This window comes from Telopea speciosissima, chromosome 3 (assembly GCF_018873765.1).
Source record: "Telopea speciosissima isolate NSW1024214 ecotype Mountain lineage chromosome 3, Tspe_v1, whole genome shotgun sequence".
NCBI lineage: Eukaryota > Viridiplantae > Streptophyta > Magnoliopsida > Proteales > Proteaceae > Telopea > Telopea speciosissima.
In genome coordinates this window covers 34,569,476-34,585,609 of record NC_057918.1, presented here as the reverse complement: position 1 = coordinate 34,585,609, position 16,134 = coordinate 34,569,476, and the positions used below count along the sequence as shown (strand labels likewise).

At 37.6% G+C, this 16,134-nt stretch overlaps 1 protein-coding gene across 1 annotated transcript; it reads right to left on the bottom strand.

Moving 5' to 3' along the window:
• Positions 1 to 2,385: 2,385 nt before the first annotated feature.
• Positions 2,386 to 13,132, bottom strand: LOC122655939 (ras-related protein RABE1c-like). The gene is made up of 8 exons (XM_043850332.1): positions 12,959 to 13,132; positions 4,329 to 4,401; positions 4,136 to 4,236; positions 3,516 to 3,581; positions 3,229 to 3,326; positions 3,084 to 3,146; positions 2,917 to 3,009; positions 2,386 to 2,826 (listed from the first exon to the last, which is right to left on the bottom strand). The coding sequence occupies exons 1-8, from the start codon at positions 13,029 to 13,031 to the stop codon at positions 2,743 to 2,745; spliced, it is 651 nt and encodes a 216-aa protein (XP_043706267.1). The 5' UTR covers positions 13,032 to 13,132; the 3' UTR covers positions 2,386 to 2,742.
• Positions 13,133 to 16,134: the final 3,002 nt, after the last annotated feature.

Here is a 16,134-nt window from a genome sequence, read left to right as displayed (position 1 = left end):
ACTGGTTCATTCATCAAAAACTGCAATATCTTGCCATCCAAATGGAAATTGCTGAAGGTATGTTCATTAACATTCATGGTGCCTTGTTTAGCCTCTACTGGCAAGCTGAAGCTCTATTTTCAGGTCATCTGATCCTGCAATTCTTTGACAATAAACATCATCATTGTCTCTCTCTCTCTCTCTCTCGCTCTCTGTACAAGCAAAGGGAAATTGTTCCTTCCACAATGTACTGAATTTGGCGCTGGGAAAAGACACTTTTTGTTCTTCAGTTGCCTATGAAGTGTAGCAGTTGCGTGCAATTGTGCATTGAGACAAGAATGGGGAAAGAGGAAGAGGAGATGGGGATTTGGTCTTCATCTTTCTTTCTTAGGAGGTTGATTTGGTCTTTATCTTACTAGCCAGAAAGATGGTTTTGTTGTCAGATTCAGCTCGGTTCATTGGTTTACAGATCCTGCATCTTGCTACGTTAGGCCATGACTCGGTCAACCAGTTGATATACCTAGAGATGTAGGCACTGGAAACACTTGGTTTGTAATGGGCATGTAAAGGCATCATCCAAGCATGCACCACATCTAGGAGAAGCTTCCCTTACTGAACTCACCTGTCCGCTTTTGCTTATGTCAAGACATTTTCTAGGGTCGGCAAAACTGCGGTTCCCATCAATATTAACTCATGCAAAGTGCATCTAGCATCTAATGTCTTTTGGACAATGATTTCCTTCACCTATGGAGAAGGAATAATCCCCTCGCCGCCTGGTGATTTAACTTCGTTATTGGACTCCCATGGCATAAAAAATTCTGACTCCCTATATTATACAGGCCTACAGGGTTGAAAACACCTCTCCCTAGTCCAATCAGACGGACCGAAGGGCTAGGGGTTCCTCTTCTACTGTGGGTGCAGGAGAATTCGGTTTTCTTATTTTAACTAATTTTCTCTACGTTACCTCTACTAACATCCATTAGCTTGGTTTCAGGTCAGCTGAAGTCCATACGGAACAACCTGCCATTCCTGGCTGATGGTACATTACCCTGCTGAACATGCAATTGAATGTCACGTTCATCGCGAGCGAAGTTGCACCCAAAACAAAGTTCATCGAAAGCAAAGTGCCGCCTCATTTGAGACAATTGATTGTTTTAGTTTAAGACAGATGTAAAAAGGTCTCCTTCCTTGCCAACCCCACCCCAGGGCAACTCAGGTCAGCTGGATTCAAGTTGAGATACCAGTACAAGTCCAACCCCTTATCTATATGCAATTCGACAGACCTACCGGTACAAGTTCAACCACTCATCTATATGCAATTCAACAGAAGTGGACCAATTATATATGTTAAAATATATGATACTTGCTTTGAGTCGGAACCCAGATAGCAATTAGGAACTACATCGACATTATCCACTCAGTCCCAATTTCACAACCCAGATAGCAATAAGGGACTAAATATATATCTTAAATCAGAAAATATAGTGAGAAAGCAGTCTTGGAAAGCAATTTTCAGTAAAATATCTTTTTTTACAAGTTCAACTGAAAATGCAGGCTAAAGAATTAACCGAGTAACAGGAGCAAAAACTGTTCTAATTACAACACCTTCAACGTATAGAGGTTAACCAAAATATGATGAAACTGTAGACCAGAAAGTTGACAGATTTCCAATTTTTTTCCTTTTTGGTTAAAACAAATTTCCAGTAAATTCATCATACATCAAAGTTTTGGAAAACCGACTAGTGGCAAAAATTCAGAAATGAAGCATGCTTTGTTTACACATCTAATAATTTAGAAGAGCTCTGCTTTGCCTTGCTAAAGGACGAAAAATGCACCATAAAAACAGGTTTAGTAATAACTAACCTTACTTGGAAACTGTGTACTGAAAGGATAGAGGGAAACGCCCTACTCAAAATCCATCAACACTTCACATTATATTGCATCTTCACAGGACATTTCCACATGCAGATATTTAATGTTTGTATTTAATGATAATCAAGTTAAAAACAAATCAATGGAACTTCTGCATATAGTGAGTGCACTGCACAACTATATCATTTGCATGGGTACTCAATTCCAGTGTCACTTGTGAATTCGAGTCCCAGCATACCAGCATCTAAGAGTGACCATGAAATTTCAAATATCATGCAAGTCTATTGAAGAGAATAACCAAGAGCAAGAGGAAGCTTAAGTCAGTTTCAGGCACACCCGGGGGTTTTCAAGGTCAAAGTTGGTTTCCTTGGTAAGCAAGCTCCAACAGAGACCCTACAACTGAAAGCACAGTTTTGATGAAACAATGAACCTGCAACGTTTCCAGTACAACAACCACTTGATATAGAAGAACAAGCGGTAGAAGCCAGCCATCACTACTTCAACAAGGGCTGAGGTCAGCTTTGGTGAGCAATAAAAACTAAATAAATAGGTTATTGTTATACCAAGACCAACATTGATGAGCATCCATCTACAAGAAATAAACAAAAAAAAAAACGAAATCACCGAAATAAGAATGTTAGATAAGTGACAGCAGGACTTGAAGCCCAAAACTTAGAAAACATTCAGGAGAATCTCTCTACAGATTTTAAGGAAAAGAGGGAAGAAATAAGTACAACTTTGAAGGAAGGAAGAAAGTACAACACCCATAAGTTTAACAAACAAGGGAAAAAAAAGCCCCCCAAACCCTTCTCAACCAGGAACAGCTTCCCAGTGCTATAGAACCATACCACATGAGCATGTGAAATTAAGAGCAACCATAGATCCAACAGCTCAGGAACCACAGCAAGTATATTTCTCTGGAGCTGTACCAGAACCATTAGCCGGGTCTGGTTTACCAATTTTGATGGTCTGGGGCTGCACAAAATAGGAAAGCTCAAAACAGAGGCATGATTTGACATCTCAATCTGGATTTCCAATTCTAAATTTGAGAAGGCAAATATTTACCTCCACTTTTGAGTCACTTTCAGCAAGTCTTTGCTTTATGTCTCTTGCAATAGAAAAGAAAACCTGCTCCACATTGAAGTTTGTTTTTGCACTCTGCACAGATGGGGTCAAAGAGAAGGTCACTGTACTGTAATCCTGTAAGGGGCCAACATTTAACATGCGCTTACCGTTTCAAAGAACTTGATACCGTACTCATCGGCTAGTGCCTGGCCCCGCGACGTCGGCACAGCCTACCAGAAAAGTCAATATTAAGTGACGACCACATCTTGAAAAGGAAGAATATTGGAGCTTTGAAGCTAGCTCATGTATTACCCTCTTGCTCTCATCCATGTCAGCTTTGTTGCCCACCAATATCTTGTTAACATTATCAGATGCATGCTGCTCAATGTTCCGAATCCAGTTCTTGATGTCTACAGAAGTCCTTTATCAAGGAGCACAAATACATAAAGACAACTAGGCTTGCTTTTTCTTTCCCCAACCCCACCCCCAACTTTCTTTTCCTTCTTTTCTTTATAACATACATTTTTTTGAAGAATCCCGTCCATAGGGTTTCAGCAAATGGAAAATACTAGAAGAAAAATAGCAACTACCAAGGATACTGTTGAAAGAGGACTCATCTGTGACATCATAGACCAGCAATATACCCATGGCTCCCCTGTAATAAGCTACAGAAGATGTGATAAATCAAATGTAAATTGTCGAATGGTAGAAAAAAAAAAATTAAAAGGAAGAGGGGGTTGTGTTTTTGGCATTATTTTCCGAGGATACCTAAAATATGAAGGTAAGCATATCTTAGGTGATACTCTTGCTAACATTCTGACTCTGCAAAGAATGCAATACAAATAGAGATTATCTAGGCAAACTTTTGGTCCATGAGGAGGCATATTGGAATATTGGATAGTGGTTCGCACTCTGCTCATGCAACATTTTTACTTCTAGCTCTTTTGATACATCACTCATAGCAGGCTAAACCATGTCCTCCTCAAATCTCTCTTTAAGTCTTTTTGTGACAAATGAAGTAATCACCACTCTTCACGCCTTAATCTTGATTATCATGAAACATTATACCAAATAATGACACAAACTTGCCACCTCATTTCTCTACATACACAATGATTACTTGATTACACTAATAGGTGTCATTCTAGTTGAAAAAACAGCTTACATGCCACAAACTTTCAACACTCCAAGAAGAATCTGGTTTAATTGAACTAGCTACCTGTTGTTATTGTACGGAAACGTTCTTGACCAGCTGTATCCCAAATTTGCAGTTTGATGCGCTTCCCATCAAGCTCAATGGTCCTAATCTTGAAGTCAATCCTGAAAGAGGCATTTAACTTTCATCCACATATGAAATTATGAGATGACTACAAACAGCAACCCAATCCAAGGTTTTGTTGACAGTGACACACCCTATGGTAGTAATAAAACTAGTAGTAAAGGAATCATCTGAGAAACGCAATAATAAGCAACTCTTTCCGACCCCTGCAAATGTGGAAAAATAGTCAGTTATATTGGAGAAGAGAAGAGCACACAAGGAAAGAAAGTTCACTATAATGCTGCTATCCTCTAGTCCATTCACCAGGAAACCAAGTAAAAGGAATATCAGAAATGATATAAGAAGAAGAGAAATACTAGTGGTGATTCAAGTGAAGAAACAATATTACAAACATTTGCAAAACTAATATGAAATTTACAGCGTAGAATCAGAAACCGATGTGATCTACAAACTAAAAAAGATGAGGTTAGTCCGAGCCAATGGATATCGCTAAAACTAATATTACGTTATTAACTGATGGAAATGGTAAATGGTAAATGGTCAAGTAAATCAATCAGATTAAAGCTGTTATCTAGTAACTTAATACGCCTTATGACAATTGAGATGCAAAATAGAAAGGACGTGCTGTTAGAAATATAATAAGATGGGTAGTAATACAAGACTGATCTGTTTGTATGGCAGTTTGTATGTCACCGAAATATCCTTATAGAAGTTGGAGAAATGATTGACAACACCAATATACATTCTCTTGTATCACTTGAGTCAACAAAGCTTTGATGCACATACAGTGGAGTTGAGTCATATTAAAATACTCTCCTTAAGGTATTTAAATGCCCTGAAATTGTGCAGGCCAGGATGACCATACATTCTCACCTCCAAGATAAAACAACTCCCAATCACATAAGGCAGCACTCTATTACGTGCCTAATTCCTTGAGAATAGGATATCCATATTTTATTTTTATTAATAAATAATTGGATATTATCATGTGTTAGTTGTAAAAAAGTGGTGGGTTTTATCTCGGTTAGTGGATTAGTGATAGAAGAGGAGAGTGTTTTTGGGAGTTGGTTGTTATCTTGTTTAGTATTTATATGAGTTCAGGTTGAAATTTTAAAAGGCAGAAAAAATCTTAATTTAATTCTTCAGTTTATCTTGAGAGAGGATTGGCGGCCTCCCAATTGCCTCAAGACACCCAACTTCGTCCGTAAAGCCAAATCTCTACTTTCTCTCCTATCTTGTCTCTTATTTTTCTATTTGTTTTCTATTTTCTCTCCATCAAGATCCGTGTACGTATCAAATGGTCTCAGAGCTGGTCGATCCTACGACTATGGGCATGAAGATTGAGATCATCGAAGTCATGCATTCATCCGTTCGGGACAAGATGACAATCTCCAACGAGATGGCTAAAGTTTGTCAACATGTCCAACAGAGTTTGGCCGAGTTGAGGAAGGAGATGAGAAAAGAAGCACATTGTCAAATTCATGAAGTCTTATTGGACAAGCACAAGGAACTTGTGAAGGGTTTGAGTTTGAACAAAATCGTTGTAGTTGTGGGGAAGCAAAATTAGATGATGATGAAATATTGCAAGACGAGCAGATTCGTATGTTGACCTGTGATGAAAAGACTGATGGTGGCACTAAGTATTTCGCTTCATGAATCGATTCAGTTGTTTTGAAACACTCCAGTTTGAAGATTCATATTCTTATTGCTTTTGGCAATGCTCTACCAAAATGAAAATTTCTTCAGCAAAATTTTTATTTGGGATCTTGATGAAATTAGGAATTATGTTTGTATTTAAATCTTGAGGGCAAGATTGAATTTATGGGGGATGGATTGTAAATTGCCTAATTCCTTGAGAATAGGATATCAATATTTTATTTTTATTAATAGGATATTATCATGTGTTAGTTGTTAAAAAGTGGTGTTTTTATCTCGATTAGCGGATTAGTGATAGAAGTGGAGTGTGCTTTTAGGAGTTGTTTATTTTCTTGTTTAGTATTTATATGAGTTCAGGTTGTAATTTAAAAAGGGAGAAAAAATCTTAATTTAACTCCTGAGTTTATCTTGAGAGAGGATTGGCGGCCTCCCGGCTTCGTCCGGAAAGCCAAATCTCTGCTTTCTCTCCTATCTTGTCTCTTTCTATTTTCTCTCCACCAAGATCCGCGTACGTATCACAATCCAAATGTGATTACAATCAGGTAGAATCTAAAGGTTATACTTACTAACTCATTGACACAGACACACTACGATAGAGGGGAAAACAAAATTTAGAATTGCTTCTAAACAAAAATGTTGGTTCAGATAGGCAAGACCTCCTCACCTTATATAGAAGAGGAAGGGACACAACCAAGGGGTGTTTCCAAAGGATATGCCCACAAATCATGTTTTTTCCCACAAGACTTGTCTGTTGACCATTCAAACAAGTCTTCCAATAGGCACACCCATTGGTTATTTAGGTGTCTATTAGGAAACGACAAAATCCTCTAATAAACCTTATATAAAAATTAATGGTATTTGAATCAAATATCTTAAAATCAGTTAAAATTCCAACAATCCCCACAGACTCAAAATAATGATAAAACAAAACATCGAACTAGTGAGTATATTAAACATAGTAGGGCACATTGTTGTAGATGTCTTCAGAACTTGAACCTACACTAGGTCTAATGAACTATGCTACGGAGTACAACTGATGTCAGACTTCTTGAACCTTTCCTCATCTTTGTAGCCAACTAGCTCACCATCCATATCCTATCAATCGACATTCAGAACCTCCCCTTCTTTGTGTAAATTCGGACATTTTTTACCAGCCTTGTCCCCCATCTTGGTTTCATGAATGTTTAAAGAGTTCACCATTTAAAAACTCTTATCGGTATCACCTCCTACATTAACTTAGGTCAGCCAGTGTACACCATAGTAACCCCCCCCCCACATTTTGTAGGATTTGGCTTGATTAAGAGTATATAACTCATCCTCATTTCATTGTGGTGGTACTACTTTCCCATCTAACTAATAAGCAAACATTTAGTTGTACTAAACATGTCTCCTAGTAACTTCGTTTGTACCCTTTGAACCTAATTCGAGAAAGTTCCTCTTCACATAGGTTAGGTGTCCATCACATGACCTATGTCACAGACCTTAAGCTCATTCATTTAGATGATATCACATTAGTGATCTGAGGCTTTATACAAATCTTAGTTAGATTGTTTCATGATTAACATAGAGTTGATAGCGCTATCTTCCTTAGCCTTACCAGATACATGTAACAAGACCTATGCCTTTATTCCTTTATTGACCATGCCATTTGCCTTTTGTGTAAACACTTATATTGATCCGGTTTTGGTCATCACTATATTTCTGTTATTTAGATCTTTAGCCTAGTTGGCTCCTGACTGACTTTCTTACAAAGCCATAAACTAGGAAATTCATGGTGCAACCAGCAAACCAGGTTTATATTATTGATTCTATAAATCACCTCACCAACAGATGTTTGTACATGCCACCTTTGAACCAAGGTGGTGTTCCAAATACGTTCTAAGCATATGTACTAGATTTCCTTCCCAAGCAAAAATCAATTGATTTACTTGAATTATCTCTTTTGAGAAAAGACTCAACATACAAATAAACGCATTCTGATAATAACCCCCACATTTTGGGTTTACGACATTTATACATCAATGTCAATATAATATTCGTATGCCCTTTGTGGGAAAACTATAACCCCCACACTTCCATACTAATTTACCCATGTAACTTTATATATGCATAATTACATGCACAAATACCAATGGATTAGGCATCCGACCAATGTGCTATACAATAACACTTGTCTCCAATGGACACCTGGCCTGGCCAACCTTGGATTTAACATATCCATTATTCTGATGATGGACATTAGGTCCTTCCAAACCAGTAGAACCCGAAGAAGGTACTTTTGTATCCAGACCAGTAGAAGTTGATGCTCTTTTGGGAAATTAACTTGCCTATCCAAGTTCATTTTAGAATCATTTAGGTCAGGTAAAGTTGCATTTTTCTTTGCCAAATCTTTATAGATAGTTGGTATGAACTGTATGGTTAGTGTTTCAGCATCAGGCTTATCGATAAGTAGATGCTGCAAGCTTTGGCTATGACCATTTGGCATATACCAAAGAAAAATAGTTTGATTATTAAATTCTTGTTTAAAATGAGACTCTACTTTGGACTGTCACCACTCCCTCCAACTCAAGTGAATTCAAAGAAGATACCCAACAGTTCTAAATAAACAAGAAAGAAAGAGGTGACGGAAGAATTAATGTAATTCCAGATGGATGTCAATCAAACTAAAACCAGAACCAGAATCTGAATCTGCTTGGGTATAATGCAATCAGTTAGGGCAGAATGGAGGTTTAGATGAACTTAGGGTTAGGGCTTAATGGAGTTAGGGTTTGATGGTACGGATAGGAGAAGAAGGGTTAGGGGGTTGGGATGAAAGCTTACTTGTGTTGGATGGATCCTTGGACTGATAACAGATCTGAGTAACTAATCTTTGAACCTTCACATAATCGGCAGCAACAAACTTGACAAACTTGAATGCACTCGAAGGAGAGAAAACAGTGAACTAGTGAAGGCTATCTCAGCCTCACCTTCACAGCCTATCTCAGGACAGTGGAATGCATTAAAGCAATAATCTTCTTCATTAAATCGTGGGGGGCTCAATGGAGCTCTTTACATTATATAGCCTTCAAGGCTGGACATAAAATAAATCCTAACTATGACTAGGACTCAAAATAGAAATAGGAATGCCAACTAGGACTAGGACTCAAAATAGGAATGCTAACTAGGACTTAGGACTTCTAATTAGGATTCAGATTTGCACTAGGAATCCTAATTAGATTATAACTCAATAAAAATAAAACATAGGACTTCTAATTAGGATTCAGATTTGCATAGGAATCCTAATTAGATTACAACTCAATAAAAATAAAACAAATACTAAAAATCCCCACGATTGTTGCTAGTGTAGGGATTCATCCCTACACCTACCTGATGGTTACTTAGGCTGGTGTAGGGATTCTTCCCTACACCTGCGGCTGGTTTTAGACAGCCAGTTTACATCAAGAATCCTGAGGAGAGTTGAATGCCATGGTCTAATCATGGGGTTTTTAGCCCTTTAACTACTGTATTTGCATCGCAAGAATTTATATGGATCCATCACCGGTGCCAAAAATCATTTATGAGTATGCTGAAGGGCACTTGATTATCATTGGCGTGCTTTTGAATCCGAGAAAATAAATACTGTCAGATCCAAGACCAATTCACAAGAATCACAACACCAACACCATTATCCTATGAAGAACGTATGCAATCTATATCAACCATCATGAATACCCATCAACCAACAACCACATTTCTGGGAAGAGAATGGGTTCTAAATCCAACCATTGCAAACCCTCACAATGGAAAATTATATGTGAATGTGTTCTATCAGTGAAGTGAGAGAAGTGCAACCATAACCAAAGGAATGGCAGTTCAAAAGCCTTTAAAAGCCAAAACATATGCCTGTTAAAAGCCAATATATACAAATACTTATAGGTACCATTTCATATACAAAGTAAGGACACCAAGTAAAAAATGACAACCACTCAAGGCATCAATCATTATTTTACTCATGAAAAATAGAAAATTGTTTAGATGAACGCACGTTAGACTACCAACAAAAAACAGTGAGAAGTCAAAATTCTACACGGTAGTCTTCTTTTAAAGATTTGAAACCAATCAAATGGTTTAGGCGACCGTTTCAGGTGGACTCAAAATTTCAATTAGTAATGAACCGAGACTCTTCTCAGTCCATGTTTACAATTACAAGAACCCTCTCTTTATTTAACATCAACGTCTCACATACATGCATGATCCAAGTAAATAAAAGAGAAACTCTATCTGCAGTCTTATACTCATTCAAATACTTTAAGATTGTTAGAAATATAATAAGATAGGTAGTCGTATAAGACTAATCTGTTTGTATGTCACCGAAATATCCTTGTAGAAGTTGAAGAAAGGATTGGCAACACCAAAATACATTCTCTTGTATCACTTGAGTCAACAAAGCTTTGATGCACGTACAATGGAGTTGAGTCGTATTAAAATACTCACCTTAAAGTATTTGAACTCCCTGAATTTGTGCGGACCAGGTTGACCATATTGTTGGAATTTTAAATGATTTTAAAATATTTGATTCAAAATATTATTAATTTTTATAAAAGATTTATTAGAGCATTTTTCCATTTCCTAATAGACACCTAAACGACCAATGGGTGAACCTATAGGAAGATTTGTTTGAATGGTCAACAAACAAGTCTTGTGGGAAAAGACATGATTTGTGGGTATATCCTTTGGAAACACCCATTGGTTGTGCCCCTTCCTCTCCTATATAAGGAGAGGAGGTCTTGCCTATTTGAACCAAAATTTTTGTTTATAAGTTCTAAATTCTGTTTTCCCCTCTATTGTAGTGTTTGTATCAATGAGTTAGTGAGCAAATATTGGTAGGAGTAGGAGACCAACTAGAACCAATAACCAGTATCTGCTAGGGATTTAGGAAAATCGGCGAGGTTATAATATGAGAAATTGTGAAATTAGGGTTAGGGTTTGATGGGACCTAGGGTTTGACGTTAGGGTTAAGTTAGGAGAGCGTGGATTATCTGGGAGAGAAGAGATGCTGAAAGTTAGAGTTAAATCAGATGACAAAATCTAAAGTTATTGAGGAATCCTAGTAGAAATAGGATTGAGGGGTAAAAGGGAAATTCCAGACAATCGGCTGGGTGGATGGTAATAAAATTTGGATCAAGTCTCTCTTAGGGTTTGAGGAAGATTCAATCAAAATTTCAGCAAGTTCTAATGGTTAGATTTGGCTGGGCAGAATTCTCGCCAAAATCACCTTGCATGTGACCTTCTAGAAGAGAAGAAGAATAATTACAGAATTTCAATTTCAGACTTACTTGTAGTTTGAAAATATCTTGAACTTTGCAGAGAAATTTCAGCAACTGAATATGTTTCTTCAAGAGATAGGCTATGACAGAATTGACACTTGAATGGAGCTTGATTGGAGATCGATGGAGGGGGTTGGGAAAGGGGATGGCTATCTCAGCTCACCCTGGGCATCTCACCCAACCTATCTCAGGATTTTTAACAAAGGCTAAAGCCAATATTTCATTAATGAAATTCGTGTAACATGCTAGCCTCCCTTACAAACTTATATAATCAAATTCATGTACCATGCTGGCCTCCCTTACAAACTTATATAGAAGACTCAAAAATAGACTTAGACATTAAAAAAGAAAGGCCTAACCCTATCCTTAACTAATAAGATAACTTAACTTGACTAAGAAAGTGAAATAATAAAGAAAACAAACTCAAAATAGGACTCTAACTAAACTAAGGAAGTAAATCCCGTTTTCCTATTTTCTACCCATATTTTAGGCTCATTAAATTGGCCAATTACAAAATAAACCCATGGGATCAAAACTCCAACACCTACATAACCCAACCCAAAGCTTATTTTCAATAGAATAAGCCTTCTAAGTGACTTATTTACATAAGTATAACCTTCGGACACTGCCTCATTGTAATCACATTTGGAGTATTGCCTTATGTAATTGAGAATTGTTTTATCTTGAAGGTGAGAACGTATGGACAACCCGCTCTGCACAGATTCGGGGCGTTCAAATACCTAAAGGAGAGTAATTTAATATGACTCAACTCTACTGTGCATGCATCAAAGCTTTGTTGACTCAAGTGATACAAGAGAATGTATATTGGTGTTGTCAATCCTGTCTCCAACTTCTACAAGAATATTTCATTGACATACAAACTGCCATACAAACAGATAAGTCTTATACTACTACCCATCTTATTATATTTCTAAAACATGCAATCAAAGTAATGACTATAAATAGCAGTGATCAAGCTTGACTAGAAAGATAGAAAAACAGAAGATAACATTCATATTTTAGTATCCCTCCATAAACGATCGCAGTTAAACAGGTCCAACGATAGAAAAGTATACATTCCGAGTACTGGTGTTACAGATTTGCATATACACATTGTAAGCTGGCACATCCTCTCAGCTACATCTTCCTCTGTTACCCAAACAGACTCCACAAAACCAATTTGGCTCTCCTCCAACCGTAGAAGGAGCTGAGAATCCAGCCCAGCCAAAACAGGGGTGTTTGGGTCATTTCACACATGACGGGAGCTGGAGGATCCAGCCCAGCCAAAACAGGGGGATTTGGTCATTTCACAGGTGGGCCCCACCAATGACCAAGCCCCCCTGTTTTGGCTGGGCTGGATCTTCAAGTTTCAGCCATGGCTGGAGGAAAGCCAGGTCCCCACAAAACCAGAGATGCATGTTTTTACCATATTCTTAATAACAATAAAAAATGGCAATATTTATCCAAGAACTATAAGGCAAAGGCAACTCCCAACAACCCAAGATCAATAATAACAAAGCAACTGAGTGAGTTACGATTGCCTATGGACTTATAAAAGGACGGTTAAAACATACATGCCGTATGTGAATTTTAACTATTTGTCCTCAGTAAGATCAGAATCCCAATAATTTAGAAGATCCGCGGTGAAGAAACCGACCACAATCATAAAACAAAAAAGAACCATTAAAATCTAATGATGAAGGAAGGATTAATCAACATTCGATTCAAAGAAGTGAGAGACAACCCTAATAATATCACATAGAAGACAGCAATAAAGAGAACAGAAGATGAATTAACTTACCGCTATCGCCGATCAGCAGAAGTTTTATGAGGTAATCGTAGTCGGCGCGAGCTCGTGCCGGAGGAGCAGCCATTGCTCCCACTTCTACTCTCCGGGATTTTTTGGGGTTATACTTTCAGTTTCCCTCTTCGTCTCTTTTGGATCGAACAATGGCGCCTCACTCTTCCACCGAGCGAGAGAGATTGGAACCAAAAAAAAAATTGTTAACCTGAGATTTCGCGTGTATATGGATGGGATTTTATATTCCATCGGGATGGAACGGTAATTTCATTCGAGAGAGCGGAAGTCACGCGACCAGGCAGCATTCTTTTTTCTTTTATTCTTTGGATTCTTCGAAGAAATTATACTTAAACAGTAAAAAACGAAGTCTTTCTCTCCTAACTCACTTACTCACCCTCGCCCCCCAAACATCAGTCTAACCTAACTTCTAACTCAACCGCTAACCAGAGTTAACTGACCCTCTCCGAGTAATGTGAGGACTTTTTTACCCCTTTGCTTCGCTGCCTTAGTGAAGACTCTATGGACATATTGCCGATCACCCATATGATGAAGCCATGGTTTATCTTCAAATTAAATTTCATTTCTCTATATCTACATTTTTCATTTTTTTTGGTGAAAAATTTCTTTTTAATATGGAAGGTGAGATAAAATGAGAATTGAACTCCAAACCCCACCCCCCCACCCAAAAATAAAAAAATAAATAAAATAATAATAAAAAATAAATAAAAGAGAAAATAGTGGACTATATGAATGACTATCAAATTCGATATGTCATTCTCTATCAACCTAATATTAGAATGATTATTTACAAAACAAAATATACATATATATGGGAAATAGTTTTATATCTGGGCCAATACTCCCATGTGTTTATCTCTCTCCTCCTCAAAACAAAGGGAAAAAATGTCTTCTTCATATGGGAAGGAGAGAGATAGACACATAGGAGTGTTGGTGTAGGCCACACTTCTTGGTAGAGCTCTTTTTCCAAATATATATAGGGAAAAAGAAGGTTGCTTGGTCGTGCACCCTACACCCAGACACATGGGTGGCAAAATGATCAACCCGCCCCCATACTGGATGCTAGGATATGTGCTCCCATTGGTCCCTGTGCTGACGTAGACGCCATGCGATCAAGTAGCGTTCTCCCATACATACATATATATATATATATTTATTTATTTATTTATTTTTTAATATATATTTATATTTATATATTAGAATGATTGAATAAATAATCCACATGGTAAAAAAGCATGGGCCATACAAGTCTCATAAACAAGAAGCTTAAAATATTTTTGAATGAAGAAAAAAAAGGAACCGTTGTTATTGGGATTTCTTTTGGGTTTGGACCAAGATCCTTTGCTGTATTGCAAGGTGTGCGGTGCACATCCTGCGGCACAGCAGAGGCCACGTGGCACACATGGCCTCTGTTGTGGCGCAGGATGTGCACCGCACACCTGACAGTACAACAGAGGATTTTAATTCGATTTTGTGACACATTATCTTAAAATATTTTATGTAGACAAATGGATAATATAGAGAAGAGAATAGTAAGTAGTACTAATAATACACATGTCCTAGAAACCTAAACCTATATCTATTAAGAAAAATCCCAATTAATATTTGTCAAATTTTTTTAAATATTTAAATAAGAACAAGATAAAAGCTTTAAGTTAGAATTATCCTTATAGGAAAAGGTTTTCTGAGCTATTGGGGCAAAGTACACGAGTTCCTTTGTATCTTATCTCTCTCCTCCTAAATTGAAATGACCTTGTTGCCTTCTCATATATGTTACCATTTTGTCGTCTCTATGCCGCTTGCTCAGAAAACCCTATCATCCCATCCTTATATATATTTTAGGAGAAAGTTATCTATCTGAGAATATGGCCTACGTTAGCACTCCCACGTGTCTATCTCTCTCCTCCTCAAAATAAGGGGACAGAGGTGTCTTTTCAAATGGGGAAGAGAGAGCTAGACTCATAGGAGAAGCATTTTTTAAGTAGATTGAAAGAAACAAAGAATGTTGTGTGAGAGAGAGATGAGAAACACTTCAACGGTAGGAATTTGGAACCCATTTTAGAGTATCAAGTCTGGAATAACAAAGAAACCATACCCATTTACACCCTCTCCCTCTCCTCTGCTATTTTTTTTTTCTGGTAGAAACTCTTTTCTGTGCTATTCACCTCCTTCATTTTCCTGCCGTGAAAAAGAACTTTTGTGCACATAGAATATCGCTCGGGATTGAATATCTATTGACCTGTGATGGTAGTTAGTTATAAGTAATGTTCAAGAAATGCAGGCTGTGCGTCAATCATTTTATGTAAATCCCACTTTATTATTGCTTTGATGAACCATGGTCTTGCAGGAACACCACAAGAACTGGACATATGCGGAAATGCTACAAGGCGTGGACATCACTGATGATTTGGACAGACTGTAAACAAGTAGTTGAGTGGTCCATCCCTATGTGGGTAGCAGATCTAAACTCCTCAATAAGGTTGGTCATGGAAAGTGATTACTCTTTTGCTGGATGTTACCAGACGAAATCTTTTGATAATGTTAATATTTAAAAGGGAAAAAAAATGCTATTTGGTTGCATATAAGGGTGTAAATGAATAGTCAAAACCCGTTTCCGTATCCGTGTCAGTATCCGTTTAGCACTATCCAAATCTGTCCGAAAGCTAAACGGATGCAAATACGGATAGACTATAGCTATCCGAAAAGCTATATTTATATGTAAACGGATAAAATATCCGATCCGTATCCGTGTCCGTATCCATTTAGCACTATCCTAATCCGTCCGATAGCTAATCGGATGCGGATGCGGATATAACACTATCCGAGCAGAATCCAATTCGTTTACAGCCCTAGTTGCATGGCTCCTCCGTTTCGACACAGAATGCGCTAAAATACTACCCTAACCCCAATGAAATAAAAAATGATATCTATATTAATGCCCATGGTTAAGAGAGAGAAAAAGAAAACCCTCCAAAGCTCAGAATCTTGATCCATATTTTCGCATGGTTAAGAGAGAGGGAAAAAAAAAACAGATGTAAAAGATGTCATTTCCTGTCGTTATAGTCGCTCCTTTCGTTGACAAGTTGAGTTCGCACAGCTAAACTGCTCAACGGATACGAAACATATGCAGATCCAAGATCCAATCACGATCTTATAAT